The sequence below is a fragment of the Cenococcum geophilum genome, assembly GCF_001692895.1.
Source record: "Cenococcum geophilum 1.58 unplaced genomic scaffold K441scaffold_25, whole genome shotgun sequence".
In the NCBI taxonomy this organism is placed as follows: Eukaryota; Fungi; Ascomycota; class Dothideomycetes; order Gloniales; family Gloniaceae; genus Cenococcum; species Cenococcum geophilum.
The window spans coordinates 1,653,753-1,671,609 of NW_027137583.1; the positions used below are offsets into that span (position 1 = coordinate 1,653,753).

Below are 17,857 nucleotides of genomic sequence, written 5' to 3' on the forward strand. Positions count from 1 at the left end.
CAATTGAATGAACTGAAAAGAGACATGACGGCTCTCACTTTTTTTTACAAACACACTGTCTACTCATATCTGATCATTTGCTGGCTTCTTACCCCCGAGAAACCCCATTCCACTCGTGCAGGCAGCAGCTGAAGGGCTACCTGCTTCCGGCGGTTGCAGGAAACCTAGCCTACAAAAGGAGTACAGTACCACGAACGGCGCAGACGTCCTCTCCACTAGTATAGTTTTCAAATAAGCCAGCCCTTTGAAAAATAGCTAGGTTGTGTTATTTTACAAACCTGCTAGCAGGGAGGCCCTCTGACTCGTTCATTTACCCCCTTGTAAAGAAATTCTTGGCACAGGCCACTACAAAGCTGATTGGAATAAGGTGCAAAATGGCAAAATGGCCCCCAGGTTACCTTGAATTTCAGCACCTCAGCTCTGCCTGAAAAATTCGACTTTTGGTTGCATGAAAACTGAGATTATTATGGCTATCCCCCCAGCCCACAGGCTAAGTTTCCTGTTTAATTTACTTCAACGCACCAAACGCTATGAGTCGGCGGTATCACCAAAGCCCAGGTTACCTAGACCGCCAACCTTCCTGGGACGTGGTGGAGGTGGAGCCAACGGAGATTGAGTCACGAGGCCCTCCACCACAAGTGTATTACGATCCTCCAAGACCTAGCTCACCAACCGGGCTCCTCCAGTATGAGGGACGTCCACGTTATGGCTCAATTTCGAGCCCGAAATCCGTCTCTCCTGTACGCAATTCTCGTGATAATACGGGACGCGTGCGTTTCGAGACACAATCTCGACGTCCTCGATTTATGCGTTCGCGGAGCCGCGATTCGGAAGAGTGGGCACTGAATGATCAACTTCGGCAATCTGAGAAGGAGCGCGGATGGGATCGTGAGATTGATGATCTCCGTGCAGAGATACGGGCAAAGGAAAGAGTTAGACGGCTTAATAGAGATCAAGATGAAACTTCAGGCCTTGCACCCTCCCAATCAGGTGGATTGTCCAGAGCCCAAGGGTACTACCCGCATAGGAATTTTCTGAGTCCTGACTCGGTCGCCGGATCTACTCTAGGCGCCCGCCGAAACTCTATTGCCGTTCAGGTTCAGGGCGAGCAGTCTTCAGATAGTAATGTTGGAGAAAGTGATGATGAGGAGAGTGACACTGAATCATCCTCAAGTTTTGGTTTCGGTATTCCAGGCAGTCAGAACCACGGACCCAGCCAAAATGGCGATCATAACCACGACCCAAACACCATCTCTCCGGAGCTGCAAGAATCGGTAGGGAATGATGGCGCAGGGCGCCAAACCGATTGAAAATATGAACTATGCATAGAATCATTCGTTCATAATTCTCAAGTTTAGGGGAGGGAGGAGAAGAGATGAAGATTGAGCTAAATACTGGGCAAGGTAATAGGCTCGAGTTAGAAGCTACGCCTGGGCCGTTATTTCGATGGATGTAAGGGCCTCGATTGCCCAGGAGTTTGAAAGATTCTAATGATGAACTGGATCTGAGGATAAGAGAATGAATATGAATCTATCGAATCTATCTACGACGAATATAGGCCCTTATACAGGCCTATACCTACTGAGTCAGAAGTGGTTGCTTACTGACTCTGACCACGATGGAAACAAAGGGAATCTGCTTATGTAAGCCAGAAACGAATGTGGAGGACTCCTCCAGAACCATCGTCACACCCCCCAGTGCTCCACCAAAACAGAAGCAGATCCTTCCTAAATTAGTGTTGAACTTAATAATATATAAAAGAAACACCTCGTAATCCTCCGATTGTCCTATGGGTCCTATTTAACCTTTCCCTAAGCTGTGATCGATCACCTATCACGAGCTCTACATCGTTCTCATCCCTCATTTAGAAGTCGTCAGCATTGGTCTAAATTATCAAATAGCGTATCCTCCGAGGATTTGCCGGCCTGTATACGATTTCCTACTTAGGTTTAGTGTCTATATTGCATCGGACAAGGCCTAGCTGCTTAACAAAGTTCCTAAACTAAGTCGTTAATAGTGGCTTTATAAGACCGTCTACCACCATACTACTTATAAGAACGTGCTATAGGTAGATTACGCCGCTTTAAACCTTATTACGAATATAGTGCCAGTATAGCTTAAAGTGCTTAGTACGCGCGTGGTAGTCGTCGCTTTTAGCAAGGCTAATAGCTGGTTAATTATTGCCATATAAGTATATCGGTAGTAGGTTCTTTCCGGTATAGCCTAAATTAGTAAGCAATCAACGGAGCTATAAGGCTTCCTTAGCCGTATACGTCATTGCTACATACTTAGCCTCTATAGTAGAGGTTGTAAGAATTAACTACTTACTTAACTTGTGTAAAACTAGGCTACCCGCTAGCTTATAGATATAGCCAGAAGTTAACTTCCTATTGACTATATCTGCGAATACTGCATCGCTATAGCCATATAGCTATAGGTCAGGTATATCACCTGGTGGGCTTCCGCTATATTCCCTATTGCAATTAGGGGTAGTATAGTCCGTAGCTAACGCCTCGGCAAAGACCTTCGGAGGTAGCTGCTGCCCTTAGGGTAAGCCGAATTCTATGCCTAAGTCGATCGTCCCTATATAGTAGGCGAGTACCTACATCGCGGCGTCCATATATAGTTCGGTAGGGTTATATAGAAACTAATAGAGCTTTCCTACGGCCCAGGCCATATTGGGCCGAGTCTAATTACATAGATAAAGTAGAGAGCCTATCAACGATTAATACCGTTTTACCAGCTTTAGGGGAGCTTGATCCTTAAGCTCACGTAGCTTAAAGTCTACTGCAGAGGGGTAAATTAGTATAGAGGCCGGTACGCAGTCTTCCATATAGAATATATGTAGGATCTTCCTAATATAGGCGTCCTGTACTAGTCGAATTAACCGCGTCTAGCGGTCCCTTATAATTCGAATACCTAGGTAGTACGCAATTAGGCCTAAGTCTCTTACTTTATACTTATTCCTAAGTGCCTCTTTAAGCAGTTTAATCGTCCGAATATCCCGTCTAATTAAGATAAGATCATCGATATAGACGATAATAATTTAGCCGCTTTATTGGCTAACAAAGACGTATAGGTCCGCTAGAATTAGCGTATATTTAAGGGTAATAAGGAAGCTCTTAAGCTCCTTATACTAAAGATATAGCGCCTACTTAAGACCGTAAAGAGCCTTAAGCAGTAAGCCTACGAGAGCGACGCCGTCCTTTTAATACTAGCGGTATCCTTCCGGTAGTTAAATATAGATATTTTTGCGGTTAAGCTTCCTATTAAGGAAGGCCATAATTACGTCTAAGTACTCGCACTCTAGATCGTATGCGGCAACTAGGGCCATTAGTAGCTTAAATATACTAGGTTAAACAACGCCTATAAACATGTCGCTATAGTTAATTCCTAGGCGCTACTTATTACTACGCAATATAAGTCGTGCTTTCCATCTAAATAGGACGTTATTCTTATTGAATTTATATATAAAGACCTACTTAATGGGTAGAGCCTTAGCTCCGGGTAGAAGTTTAACAATTTTAAATAAGTTATTAACTATTTAAGACTCCTATTCCTTATCCGCCGCAGCCTTCTACTCCTTCTTAAATATTAAATTTATGGCTTTCTTCCAGTTCCATGGCTCCGGAGGTAGTCCCTTAATTATCCTTATCTACTAAGGCTGTAATAAGGCACTTATAAATATATAGGTAAAGGATAGGGTAAGGTAGGTAGCCTTTATAGCCGGCTCCTTCCTTCTGGTTCTATAGAGTACGCTATAGTTAAGCCGTGGCTTTAACCGTATACGAGTGTTCGCTATAGGTTTAGGTTTATTATCTAAGTACTTAGGCAGAATCTGCTCTAGATCCTCCTAGTAGATGTCCCTTAGGGGAGTTGCTTCCTAATAAAGGTGTCCTCCTAAATTAGGTAGCTCTTGCTAGTTAAGACCTGCCTATTCTTCGTTAGTAAGGGGAGGTTAATTAGGCTACGGTGCGATATCGTAATCGTTAGAGGCACCCCCTAACTAAGAGTTACCCCCTAACTGCGAGGCCTAAGAGACCTTATCTACCTCCTACAGTGACCGAGCAGCTTTACTTCCTTCTTACAGTGACCGAGCGACCTCACTTCCCTCCTATAGTGACCAAGAGACCTCTGGTGCAGTATCTTTAGTAGGAAGTTCCTTAAGTGGTATTCAGCAGATATCGTTATCGCCACCTTCTTCCTTACTAATTAGTGTAGTAAGAAAGGTTCCTAATTCGTTAAAGGTAACGCTACTTAATCGGACGACCCTGTTCTTGTAAGGTAGATAGACGCAATATATGTGTAAGCCTTTATAGCCAACCAATTATCCTTTCTAAGCTCTTATAACGAACTTATTACCCTATTGCCGCTAAGGGTCTTTTTTATTAATATAGACGTAGGTGGGACAGCCATAGATCTTCTAGTTAGCGTATATAATTATAGAATCGGTGTTACCTAGGGTAAGAGCCATTGCTTAAGCGGGTGGAGCTTTGTCCTTATTAACTAATATAGATAATATATTAAGCCCGTATACGGCTGCCTTAGCAGCTTTAGGCCAGAGCTTTAGTAGCAATTAAGTCTTAATTAATATCACCCTAACCCTTTCTTTAACTAGGTGATTAGCCTTCTCTACTATTCTATTTTAGTATACAGTGTATAGGGTAGAGGCTTTAGTAACTATGCCTTCGTTCTTAAAGAAATCGGTTATATCCTTACTAAACTACTTAGCGGCTCTATCCAATCGGAAGCAGCTAATCGTTATCCCTATTTAAGTCTTAATTATACAGACGAACTGCTTTAAGGTAGAGGCCGCGGAGCCTCTATTTAATATATAGTAGATCTATCTAAAGCGTGTTTAGTTATTAGTGAATAGTACCTAGTACTTCTTACTATGGAGGCCTTTATGTTTTAATAGCCTAACTACGTTAACGTGCACCTTATTAAATATGCAATTGCTATATTATTAAGGGCGTCTTAATATTTACTTCTTGGCTTTTCCGAGGTAACAGTCCTCGCAGTAAAATGGCTTATCCTTAGTAACTACGATCCCCTTTATACTCCTGGCGAGGAGACGTATCTAGTTAGAAGGAAGGTATTATAGTCTCTTGTGCTAAGTCTCTATAATAGCTTTAGTAAGCACGCCTTTCTTATAGAGGCGCGATTATGTAGTAGCCAGAGCTATTGTAAAAGGAACCTCTATAGGGTTATCTACCAATATAAACGTATTAAGTCCGTTAATATATAGGATATAGGCTATTTCTGCCCAATCTTTAATAAGGTTAATCGTATTATAGAGACCGTTAAAGAAGGCTCCCTTCTTTTATAGAATACTAAGCGAGACAATATTCGTAAAGAAGTTAGGACAGTGATATACTTTAGTAAATGTAATTATATGGGCTAAGTGGTTAGTTTAGGCGACTATAAGCTTAACTAATCCAACGCCAATGGCCTTTATTAGGCCTCCTCCCGTCTGGATTTAAATAGGTTTAATTTCCTAATACTGGACGAACTTCCTAATATTATTGCCTATATAAATATTTAAGCAACTATTAGCTATCTAGGAGTCCTTAATATTTATTTCTAAAGCCATAGTTGCTGGCCTAATGACCTACGTAGCAAAGATTAATCTAGTTGCCGAATTAGTAGCCTAAGATAGGCGATTAGATGTCCCCTTAGAGGCCTTATTTATATTTAAGGCTGCTCTGTCACCTAAGCGCTAAGGTCGCCTTTCTCCAGGTCTCCACCATTTGGGCCTTAGGTAGGCGTGCTTTATCTAGCAGCCCTCCTCGCCACCTAAATAACCTTACTTGCACCACTTATACCTGTTTAAAGCATCCTTGGCAGAGCCTTGATTGCCTAATAAGGCACCGTGACCGGCTCCCCTACCTCCGCCGCGACTATTGCCACAACTACAACCATTGCCGCGTCCTCGACCGGACTGCTTATTCGAACGTAAGTTACCTAGTGGCTTATTGACTAAGGTGAAGCTCTTAGGTAAGTCCTTCCGCCGGGCCTCGTTAGTGAGGTTAGTGATTAATTAGGGTAGTAAGATTGTATAGTTGTCGCGAATCTTATTACGTTGGATTTAAGCCCATATAGGGAAGTGTTTATTAACGGCGTTAATGAATTAATAGTTAATAATCTTGCTATCTAGGGCAAGCTTTACCTACTTAACTCCTTAAACCGCTTCTTAGTAACGGCTTAAAAAAATAGTAACCGCCTAGTTTAATTAAAAGCGGAGCTTAACAAAAGTCTCCTATATGTTAGCCTTATGGATTAAGCCATGGGCCTTAAACGTCTACTTAAGGTAATTAATATAGTTTTTTGCCGTTTGCTTATGCTCTAAGGTAGTAAGGATCTCATTATTAATTATACTAAGGATAACTAAACAGACTTTACCGTCGTCCTTATCAAACTATTTAAACTCCTTATTGTATTTATTAGAGAGTGCCTTATTAGTTAAGCAAATTAAGTTATTAGTATCCATAATAATTTAAGACCTCTTAAGGATCTCGTCTCGCTCCTCCTTACTAGCATCCTTTAGTACTTAATTAATAGATATTATAGGTTTTTCTTCCTAGAGCTTTAGGTAGAGTAGGGCCGCATCTTCTTAAATAATATATAGAAGGCCCTTACCACATAGGTACGTGCTAAGCTGTGTCCAATATTAGTGCCAATTTAAACCGTCTTTCTTAAGGCGTTAAATGCCTGGATAGTCTTTACCCATGGCAACACGTAAATAAATAAATTTAACGCGTAAACAAAAGATTTTTAACGCGTAAATAAACGATTTTAACGCGTAATTTTAATAATAAGGAATAACTTTATACGCAGGTGTAGTAACCCTTAATGCGGCCTATGGTAAGGCGTTAAATATAAAGCAGTAAGATATGACCTAGCACAGGTATGGTAACCCTTTATGCAACCTATAGTAAGGTGTCAATCTTCTAATATCGCAGCTTGGTAGCAATAAGTGCTCATAACCTAATGAACTAGATCTAAGGATAAGAGAATGAATATAAATCTATTAAATCTATCTACGACGAATATAGGCCCTTATATAGGCCTATACCTACTAAGTCAGAAGTAGTTGCTTACTAACTCTAACCACGATGGAAACAAAGGGAATCTGCTTATATAAGCCAGAAACGAATGTAAAGGACTCCTCCAGAACCATCGTCATCTAATAAGTTGTATGGCAGACATCTCAAAGGCGAAGCGATGGATTTTGATGACTTTATTATACTGCGGCCCATTTCATCATTTGAACCAGGGCGATCAAAGTATATTTACTAATTATCAACCAGGAAGTCGCCATTTAATCACCGGAACTAACTCCTAGTGAAAAGGGAATAATAAAACAGCATCTTAGACGTCTCCGCAACCCAACTGAGAAACCCTTAGTGACCCCGGCAGCGTGGTTTAAAATCAGCCAATCAGAGGAAATAAAATTATCGGCATTTACCGGGATTTTATTTTTTAGCCAATAAAATAAAATTTAATTTCTGAGAGCCCTTTTTATTAGCGACTCTACTAAGGTATAAGCACAGCAAGGAAGACGCATACAAGCCTATACAATTAGATTATCTATTAACGAGGATCTAAAGCTAGAGAAAGGAAAAGAGAAGGAGGGTAGCGCCGCTCGACGTTTTATACAATCCTCTAGTTACATAACTATAACTATATCCGCCATAATCCACCGTTTTCCACCAGCGCCGTAACACTTTTATTTACTTAAGATTCCGCTCCGTAACCAATTCTTAGAGTACTCTACCTTCTCAATATTTTCTACCCCAAGCTACATCCTCTCCTAAGATATTATACGACGTGCTCCTAAGAAAACTCTCTCTAGTTTGTTACTTATTGCTAATATTAATAGAATATCAATCGCCATTAATGAGAGCCTTGGCCATTATTACTGTTATTAATCCTAGCACCACCAATTAAGAGCTAATATCCCTAAAATTGGACATAGTAGCTCGGCAATATAGTTCTTATATTCGTTCTGGCTTTATAGCCGAGCAAAAAGGTAAAGATCCTTAAGAATCTTATTAAAATAGTCTATATTCTCTTTTGGCTTTGGAATCTTATCGTACAATATAGTAGTACTTGGGGTAAAAGGACTATCTCCTCTATACTTTATCTCCTATAGAGCCTTAACCCTATTAAGCGCGGGCTTCTACCACTTCTTTTCCCAGTTTGACTTAATATACTTTATACAATGACTTAGGTAAAGAATGATTGCAGCAGCGTATAAGGGGGAATCGTCTAACTTAAGGTAATACTTATTAAATACTTGCCAGCCTGCGTAGATATGCTTACAGAAATCCTTATTAGCTTTATAGTATTCCTATTATAAGATTAATAAATTCCTAAAATAAGGGGAATAAGAGTTATATAAGGCTGTTTTTAAAGTGTCGAATAAGAGCATCCATTAAAGTTAGCACACTATTAATCGTTGCTTAATATCCTTGCGTTCTAAGGGTAACTTTATAAAACATTTAGAGAAACTTATATATTATATAAAGCGTATCCTAGTCTAAGTTAGTTAACTTATCCTCTTTAAGGGTGTCCTAATAATTCCTCCAATACTTATAAATCGCCCTATCCTTCTAGAGCGCAACATTAAGCATATAGAACCAGCTATTCCATCTCGTACAATTATTAAGAGGAATTCTTCTTCTAGCAAAAGCCTTAATATCTTTTATACGACCTGCAGAACTTTATATATGGATAATAATATTATAAAGCTTGCCAAGGACACCTATATAACAAAACGTATCCCTTTAAATAGCTAGCTATACTTTACTAATTTTATCTCCACTTTTATCCTCTACTTTATACAACTGGATTTACTTAATACCAATAACGTCCTTAAAGAGAAAAGCCTATACAGCAAGGTTAATAATATAGCCGTTATAGCGGATACATTAATAAATAGGATTCTAGTTAATCTTCTCCTTTTTCTTTAGGTAGGCACCTACTATATAACAGAGAGTATTATTTATAGAAGCATTATTATAAATAATTGCACCAATCTATTATACGACTCTAAAGTCCTATAAAATAGAAAGAAGAACTCCAAATTAATCCTTGCCGCTATAAAAATATACCATATAAAGAGCAAGAAGCGCCCTTAAAAGCTTCTGCTTATTCTACTAAGTAAAGTACACACAGACTGCGAGAAGAAGATGCTTATTTAGAGACGTCCAGATATTAAGTAAGATATGGATGCTTAATGTTGCTACCTAAAGCTTGTCTTATATAATATCCTTTTAGGAGAGCCAGGAGGTATTAATTAGTTTACTAACTTTAGAATAAGCTGTTATAATAATATCGTCTACCTAAGGATTAAGAACATAATAAAGTATATAGAACTCTAGCTACTTAACCATTCGGAATAGAAGACATTATATGACAATTAATAAAATAAGAGCCTCGTAAACTAGCTCCTTATTAAGGACTTTGCGGAGTATAATCTAGTTAATTTCTTCTCCTTAATTAGTAGCCGAGAGCCTCTCATATAACTCCTTAAGCCGCGTCTTTACTATTATACGAATGCCTAGGCCATTAACTAGACAATTAATTTAATGCTTACTTTTAAGGTAATTTCGAAGGTTTATTATAGATTTTCCGCCATACGGTAGATCTATACAGTATTTATAGTAATAGATCTTATTCTTCTTATATCTTTCTAGTTTATGGTTGTACGGCAGCTAAGTGTACTCGTGGAGAGAGATATCTAATAGCCCGCGTATACTAGCTTCTGGTCCTTCAACCTTAGTAGATTTAAGAGTAGATAAGAAAATAGATGACTCTGCTTCAGAAGCTATTATACCGTACAATAAAAGATAAAATTAGAATGGTGGTTGATAGAATTCTTAATATTAGATAGGTAGAGCGGGGTATGCTAAGAGATTTTATTTTTTCAGCTAATCGATAAAAATAATAACAAATACGAAAATAAAATTATTTATTGATCTTATCAGATAAGATTTTATTTTAAACCACACTGGACCCCGGTGGGATACCAAGGCCGATACATGGAGCCCACAATGATTCAGGAGCTAAACCTACAGTCAGCAACCTCCAAATCGCATTTAGACACAAGCGTTATAGCTCTTTGTCTACCTTATTTCTTGCTTGACGAGTATTCGTCTAATTCAGAGGTTCCCAAGTCAGCTAAGCATCCCACCCGGACTCTACTTCAGTCTTCTATATCAACAACAGCACAAGAGAGAGATATGAGACAAGCCGTTTGTAAGCTTTCTGTCAAGCAAACGGGATACTGCTTTCATGTTTCTCAATTATGGTGTCTTATCCTGAACGATAGTGAGTAGTATGCACATTAGATAGGAAAGTAGCTGACGATATAAGAATTGATGGTTACCTGCGCACGGCTGGATTGGACTGAGCTCGGTAGAGACTCAATCGCGATACGCGGTAAGCCAACTCCAGCATATCCTCACATCCAGGTAAGCGATGGAGGTAATTGTTTGTGGCAAATTGGCTTGGATCAGTGCCAAACATGGTTTGTAAGTCACAAAGCCCTGCAGCAAGTACTTGGGCAAAGTCTCACTGCAGTCAAGGCCTTCACGGCAAACTTTATGGAGATAAAGAGCAGCTCGGACGGATTCATGAGTAGATTTGAGGACCAGTTTCGCGTTATGATGAAAGGAAAAACTGTGACAGCCAAAGACTGGTCCCGGATACTCTCTATAGCCCATAACTCGACAGTACGGTTGTTTCTATACCGGAAGAGGTAAGATATTGAATGTTTATGGTATGGTCGCTGCTCACATTGAACAGACCCTCAAGGAGCCCATATATCCTTACGGAGAATGTCGGTGAGGAAGGTGACGGATCAAGTTCGGAAAGCGAAAATATGTTCCCTTGGCAAATGGAGCATCCACCACCACCACCTGACTTGGCTGGATCACACTCATTCGAGCCGTGTATCAAAAATGAAGCTGTTTCGCGAAATCCCTCGGTCCCAAATAGTCCACAAATCATCGTAGATGGCCCAAAGTCCGAGCCTGAACCAACATCTGTCAACAACTTTCATGTCTTTTCTTGGTTGAGCAGGCAAAATTCAGCATTGGAGGCAATCGATAATCTTCATGAAGCCGAAGAGGAAGGAGATACAATGGGTGAAAAGAAAATTAAGGCAGATCTCGACGCAATACATCAAATTCTCTCGAAAAGCACAAACCAAAAAGAAATGAAGGCCTACCAAGACTGTCGCGAAAAAAGGTTACCAGAAGTGGTGAAACTTCTTGCTCTTGTCACCCAGGTTAACGGTCAACTTACGCCAGGGATCTCGATCGTCGATAAATTCTTCATTGCAGCTACAGATATGTACGAGTTATTCATACCCCTAGATATCGAAACTAAAGTTGGGTTTCGCTATTGGGGTGCTGTCCATTTCATCCTCAAGGTACGTCTTATGGATGAGTGATTAAGTCAAGACCACTTTATACTAACGGGATATAGAAATCAATTCCTCGTGACCAACCTTCACTTATCAAAAGCATTGAAAAATTTATTCTCGTCTCACGTCTGGCGAAAATAATAAAGGAAGAACTCTCCGGGACACGCGGACCCAAGCCAGAGCATGCCGAGCTTCCGGAAGAGTTCCAGACAGCGTGGCTTCACTGCATTGTCTATCTTGTTCTCTTCAGGGTAAGAGCCAAGAACGTGAGAGACAGGGATCGGCATATTGAAAAATGCCAACTCCTGCTCTACCGTGGCAGACAGAACCTAGCAAGGAAATTAGGAAAGATGAGGCTCGAAAAGAAGGAAGTTGCAGTTCCCCAAGTTGTCTTATCCGTATTGATCTTCCGGCTGCTGAAGGATATCACCCCAGACCCAGGCCAACTAGACCTGTACAGAACATATTGGGAGTATTGGGATCAACTGGTATACCTACTGGCGGGAGCGTCTAGGGTGTTCTATTCGCTGACATGAAACAGGAGGCCGAAGTTCAAACTCACCGGATAGAAAGAGCACAGCCGGAGATCAGCGACCTGCGACAAGAAATCACAGCAGTAACCAAGGCGTTAGATAATCAACTCAGTGTCCTTGATGCGCTCCGTGAGGGATTTCTCAGTCAACGAGCAGGGTGGTCGTACTTAAATAATGGCGACAGGAAACACGAAGTGTCTGTCATCAAGGAATGTATCTCCCACGTTGAAAATAGAATAAGAGGTTTTGAGGAGATGGGATTCCGAGCGAACGAGCTTGAAAGCTGGGTATGTGCGCACTTTCCGAACATCAATGATTTTCAGAGATTGACCGTTACTTGGCAGAATACCCAAAAGATTGCCTCGACCAAAGATCGACAGGATAAAGCAATCTACGCCTTTACCATTGTCACCATCATCTTCCTCCCTCTCTCTTTCGTCTCTGGTTTCCTCGGTATGAACACGACCGATATTCGCAATTCCAATTCCAAACAATGGGTCTTTTGGGCCTCTGGTCTTCCCCTCACTGCCGTAGTCATCCTGGTTGCCTTATTATGGGCAGGAGAACTCGGTAATGCTTGGAGAGCAGTAGCGAACCTCTTCCCTACTCAAAAAAGGGGCTCTGGATATATGCGGATACGCGACCAACAGAAGAAATGGTATGGTTCTAGTGCAAAGAAGACAAAACCGTATTTACCTTCTCCCCCATCGCCAATACCCCCACAACCTCCCCGATTGCCGACACAGGAGCCGTGGGATAAGCCATATCGGCGGACGGAGACTTATAAGTCGACAGCATGAGATGAATGTAACTGAGATGAGCTGGATGTGAGGAAATTTCTTAAGATATGGTTTTTTTCTCTATATTGTTTCCTATCTTAACACCCTCCAATGTAAAAGACGAATTGACGAACTCTCTTAATTCCTGCTAGGTGTTTTTGTTATTTTGACAAGGCTCCTGGTAATCTCTATCTAGGTGCGCCTCTGTTTGCGCTCACCCGGACTTTTTCGGGTGTCAGTAAGCTGCCCTCCCTCTTAGTCTACTCTATTTGTCATTCCTCACCATCTTCTCCTTTTCTTCCACTAATTTCAATTTTCCCCTCTTGTCATATCATTCCTACAGCGCTCCATCATTCCGCTGCGCTTTGCTCTGCAACGCCGGTAAGGATCGCCTACCCGGCTAAACAGACCAAAGCGTTCGCTTTACGCAAATAAGCCTCAAAAACAGCACGACAATATCAACATGACAGAAATACGATGGGTTATGCCCCACCCAATCTTGTGTACATTGAACTCTCCATAGTGGACAGACTTGCTGATAAACAAACCCGTTTGCTAGTTTGTTTACTTGTTTGCTTTGTAATCAAACAACCAATCAAACCTACAGGTCTGATTTTAGCAGTCAATCAAGCCCTATATCGTCCCATTTGGTCGAGTTAGTTTGCTCGTTTAATATATAAGATATAGCTATTATTTTTGGTTAAGGGAGTAAATATAGGGGTTCGTAATAGTTAAGTCTTAGGCAGTTCTATAATATACTACGATCGTGATATACGCGCCAAAAATGAACATCCGAACGCGTCTTTCTAACTTAACCCTCTAAAATATCCTCTTTTACCCACCAATTCCTATCACTATACTGCCTATATTATGTCTTCCCATCTTACTAAAGCTGGCCCCGTTAATTTAGCAGAGAATACGTCTACAATTGCGCCCAGCGAAGCCTGGGAAGGTTCCGATACCTCATTAGAATTAAACCCCCTTAAGGGCGAATATAAAGGCCTTAATTGGGACCGTGTAGAGAGATACCAACAGCCTTATCGAGACCTCCTTAGAACTCCAAGCTTTATATAGGACTATGGCTAGCGGCTTCAGCAAAGATTTAGTAAGAAAATAACTGTTTTCTTATGCAAATATTGCCATCTGTATAAGATTAAGGTAACTTTATATAAAACTAGTAGGAGCTACTATTTTTGTAGTAGGATACCTTTAACGACTTAAGGACACTTATAAGACTCTTTATATATATAAAAATGCATTATTAAATTAAATTAAAAAGAGGTTTATTATAACTTAAGCAGAGAATAACTAATTATTAATTAATATAACTAGCTGCGATTATAATAGCTGCAGCCCCAAATTCTATAATACAAGAGCTTTAACCTTATTTTCTTCGGCTCTACAGTCACAAATTAAGGTTGTTCGGATATTTCCATTTAATATCAGCGATCAATCTGTATACGGCTAGTAGGAGGCTTGATCGACACGCGCTTTCAATCGGAGTTGACAAGGTGGTGTACATGTGCATCACTAGCTTCCATCGGGCTTTGCCTCACATATCAACGGGTTTTAAGCCCTATGCAACGTGAATTATCCAGCGCAGCCGCGTCAGTGATCTTTTTGGACTGGAGTGGAGTGGATCTGGCCTTGGATCCACTCCATCCAGCTAGTAAATTATTTTACTCCAGGAGCTCCTTAGAGCTCCAGTATATTTATATACTAAAAATAGAAAAGCTTAGCGTTAATATAATACTATAAAAGAATATAATAAAGGTAGATTTAAAAAAAAATATATAGATAGGGCTAAAGAAAAAGAATAAAAAGCAGTATATAGAGCTAAAGAAGAAAGAAAGAGGTAAGTAGGTAGAGGTAGATGCAAGAGATAGGTGTGAGCATTTACAACGAGCACAGAGCACGAAGGTTCTTATCTTATCACACATGATATACGCACGCACCTTCCTTCCTTATTAAGACTAGATGCTTCCTTATTAGGTTAGATTTGGAGCTCCAAGAGCTCCACGGCCTCGAATCTACTCCATCCAATTAATCAGATTGGTAAGATCCACTCCAATCAAACTATGGCTCCACCACGGAGCTCCAGAATTAACCCAGTCCAAAAAGATCACTGAGCCGCGTTATGTGCGCAGCCGAACATAGCCCCTAATCCCACCAAATGTACCATTACCAGCAGCCTGGGGAAGGCTGATATGAGCTCCATTGCAAACTAATTTCTCAGCGGTTTCATCAGAACTATGACACCACATTGCCAGGCAGCCAAGCTCACTTGTTGTTCAAAACTGCCCTTCACTTCCGTTTACATTCCTAGGCCTGTAAACTCGAGCCGTGCCAATTGCTCACTCTCACTCTCACTCTCCCTAGCTTAGACGAGTTGTGGAAAAGCAGCCAACAGTCTTCCCTCCCCTTCCAATCAACAGCTCCCACTGCTCAAAATGTCCAAACCCGTCTTCGTCCTCCTCCACGGTGCCTGTCACAGTCCATCTTGCTGGTCGCGCTTGACGCCTATCCTCTCCGAGCACGGCTACGAGAGCATCTGCCCCACATTACCGACATCAGGCTCCAATCCCCCGCTGCCAGACTGGTCCGCCGATGTCGAGGTCATCCGCTCGACAGTCTCTGAGCTAGTCAAAGAGCACGATGTAGTTGTCGTGACGCACTCGTTCAGCGGCATGACGGGCGGAACCGCGCTGGAGTGGCTGGACAAAGCGAGCTGCGCAGCGAAAGGGCTAAAAGGAGGCATCATAAGATTAGTCTACGTCATGGCGTTCATGGTTCCCGAAGGATTCCAGCACTCGAAGGAAGGAACGCGGGATAACATGGTCGAGGAGATGAAGACAGACCTAGAGGCGAGTATCCCCACCCCTCAAAAACCGCGCCCCGCAACGCTCCTTCCTTTTCCCTCTGCGGAAGCGCAGATCTGCAAACTGACAGGCTAGCTAGGCCCGCACCGTGAGCGTCAACGCAGAAGACGCAAAGGGCTTGTTCTACCAAGACCTCAATGACGAGCAGGTCGCAGAGCTGTATAAGGACATTCGCCCACACAGCCTGCCCGCTTTTTGGAGCACCACTACTCATGCCGCTTGGCGCCATATCCCCACTACCTATGTGGTTTGCGCAGGAGACAAGCCGTCAACGGTTGTGGCTGCGGAATGGCTGGTGGAGAGCGCGAAGCAGTCAGGCCCGCATAAGATCGACAACGTGGTCAAGCATCAGGTGGGTCATTCACCGTTTATCAGTCAGCCGGAGTGGTTGGCGGGAATTCTGCGGGAGGCTGCTGGAGAAAAGGTGGAGAAGCAGGGGAGTGTAGCCTAGAAGGTGGTGTGGAGGGAGGGAGGGGCAGATATATGACGATAGTGCTGGTCTACGTGGTTTGACGCAAAACATGTGCGCCTGTTTGGACTGAGAAAGTTTGGACGTGGGATCAGAATAGGCTTGAGCCGGCGGTTTGGAAGGGAAAATACAAACCAACGACTCGAAGGCGTACGATGATCAGCCTCAATGCAATGGGATGATAGATTTTGACCTTTTAATCTTGAGAAGCGTCATAACCTGCTCTAGCTGTGAGGTACTACTAATCATCACATCTACAGTCCCTCATGTCTAACCCTTAAGTCAAAATCCAAACTAAAACCTCTCATATCCCAGAACTCAACGAGCAAAGCTTTCCAGTAGCTATACCAAGCAAAGGGCCCTCGCGAATCCCCCTCTCTTCATCCACATTCCGTTAATCTTCTGGCTTCGTTACAACCGTTAGTCGATGAACATTATATGCAGTATTCTGCCTGTTACGGAAACACTTCGCAATCAACTCTCTGCAGTGCTCCCCCCGCCCACCACCCAGCGCATCCATGGCTTTGTAGCTAATCTCCTCACTCGCCATGAGCGCAGTGTCAAGCTGGAAAAGTAGCAGCTCAGGTGGGAAAGGGTGACTATTGATGAACTGGATCTGAGGATAAGAGAATGAATGAATCTATCGAATCTATCTATGACGAATATAGGCCTTTATATAGGCCTATACCTACGGAGTCATAAGTGGTTGCTTACGGACGTCGTCCAAAAAGGAACCAAAGGGAATCTGCTTATGTAAGCAGGCAACGAACGTGGAGGACTCTTTACCTCAGCGAGCTCAGACGTGATTTTGATTGGAGCGGATGTTCCTTCGGCCCGTCAGCAAGCTGACTGACATCCACCAAAATCACGTCTGAGAGCCTTTGGCGAGCTTTGTTAAAAGCGTAAGCAAAAATGTTAGTTTTCGCGATTTTATAAGGGGATTTCCTCCACGACGTAATAAAATAAAGTCTTCAGATGTTCATAGATATATCTTAGGGGGCCACTTTATATATNAAAGGCCTTAGAATTNCATTATCCCCTCCCGAATCTGAGATTAATTTCGTTAAAGTTGAAATTCCCGTTGTTAAAAGCGTAAGCACTTTTACGTACGGCCCGTATAGGCCCATATAAAGGTATAAAAAGCCTAAAATCTCATAATCTATAGAGCTAAACCTCCTGAGCAATTTGATATAATTTTTACCTTAAAAGACGTTGTGGGGATGTTGATCAATTTTGTTGGGGTTTGTGAGTTTTCTCTATTGAAAAAGCTTGTGCTTCTATACAAAGCTCGCCAAAGTGCCTCAGACTAAGAAATCGATCAAATATCCGAAGGAGTTTAGCGCGCCAGCGCAATCGATTTCTTAGTATGAGTCCACTGAGGTAAGAGGACTCTTCCAGAACCATCGTCACACCCCCCAGTACTCCACCAAAACAGAAGCAGATCCTTCCTAAATTAGTGTTGAACTTGATAATATATAAAAGAAACACCTCGTAATCCTCCGAGTGTCCTGTAGGTCCTATTTGACCTCTCCCTGAGCTGTAATCGATTGCCCGTCACGAGCTCTCTATCGTTCCATCTGCGTGGCTCCGGAGGTAGTCCCTTAATCGTTCTTATCCACTGATGCTGCAATAAAGTATTTACGAATGCGTGGTCGAACGCAGGGGTGAGGTAGATGGCTTTTGCGGCCAGCTCTTTCCTTCTTATCCTATGGAGTATGGTATAATTAAGCCGTGGCTTTGATCGCGTACGCGTGTTCGCCATA

The 17,857-nt window shown here is 41.9% G+C and overlaps 3 protein-coding genes across 3 annotated transcripts; all 3 read left to right on the forward strand.

Moving 5' to 3' along the window:
• Positions 1 to 295: 295 nt before the first annotated feature.
• K441DRAFT_661223 (uncharacterized protein) lies at positions 296 to 1,685 on the forward strand. Its single transcript, XM_067648846.1, has one exon. It carries the CDS (start codon positions 531 to 533, stop codon positions 1,308 to 1,310), a length of 780 nt encoding a protein of 259 aa, XP_067503304.1. The 5' UTR covers positions 296 to 530; the 3' UTR covers positions 1,311 to 1,685.
• K441DRAFT_564573 (uncharacterized protein) lies at positions 1,346 to 12,767 on the forward strand (the record flags this gene model as incomplete). The annotated part of the gene is made up of 9 exons (XM_067643657.1): positions 1,346 to 1,452; positions 7,206 to 7,286; positions 7,346 to 7,406; positions 9,993 to 10,159; positions 10,577 to 10,765; positions 10,813 to 11,440; positions 11,497 to 11,922; positions 11,976 to 12,254; positions 12,312 to 12,767. Coding segments are annotated over 9 exons (2,394 nt in total), but the record flags the coding sequence as incomplete, so codon positions are not given.
• A 2,409-nt stretch (positions 12,768 to 15,176) lies between these two features.
• On the forward strand, positions 15,177 to 16,076 carry K441DRAFT_612653 (alpha/beta-hydrolase; the record flags this gene model as incomplete). Its single annotated transcript, XM_067645622.1, has 2 exons — positions 15,177 to 15,614; positions 15,730 to 16,076. The coding sequence occupies exons 1-2, from the start codon at positions 15,197 to 15,199 to the stop codon at positions 16,074 to 16,076; spliced, it is 765 nt and encodes a 254-aa protein (XP_067503306.1). The 5' UTR covers positions 15,177 to 15,196.
• Positions 16,077 to 17,857: the final 1,781 nt, after the last annotated feature.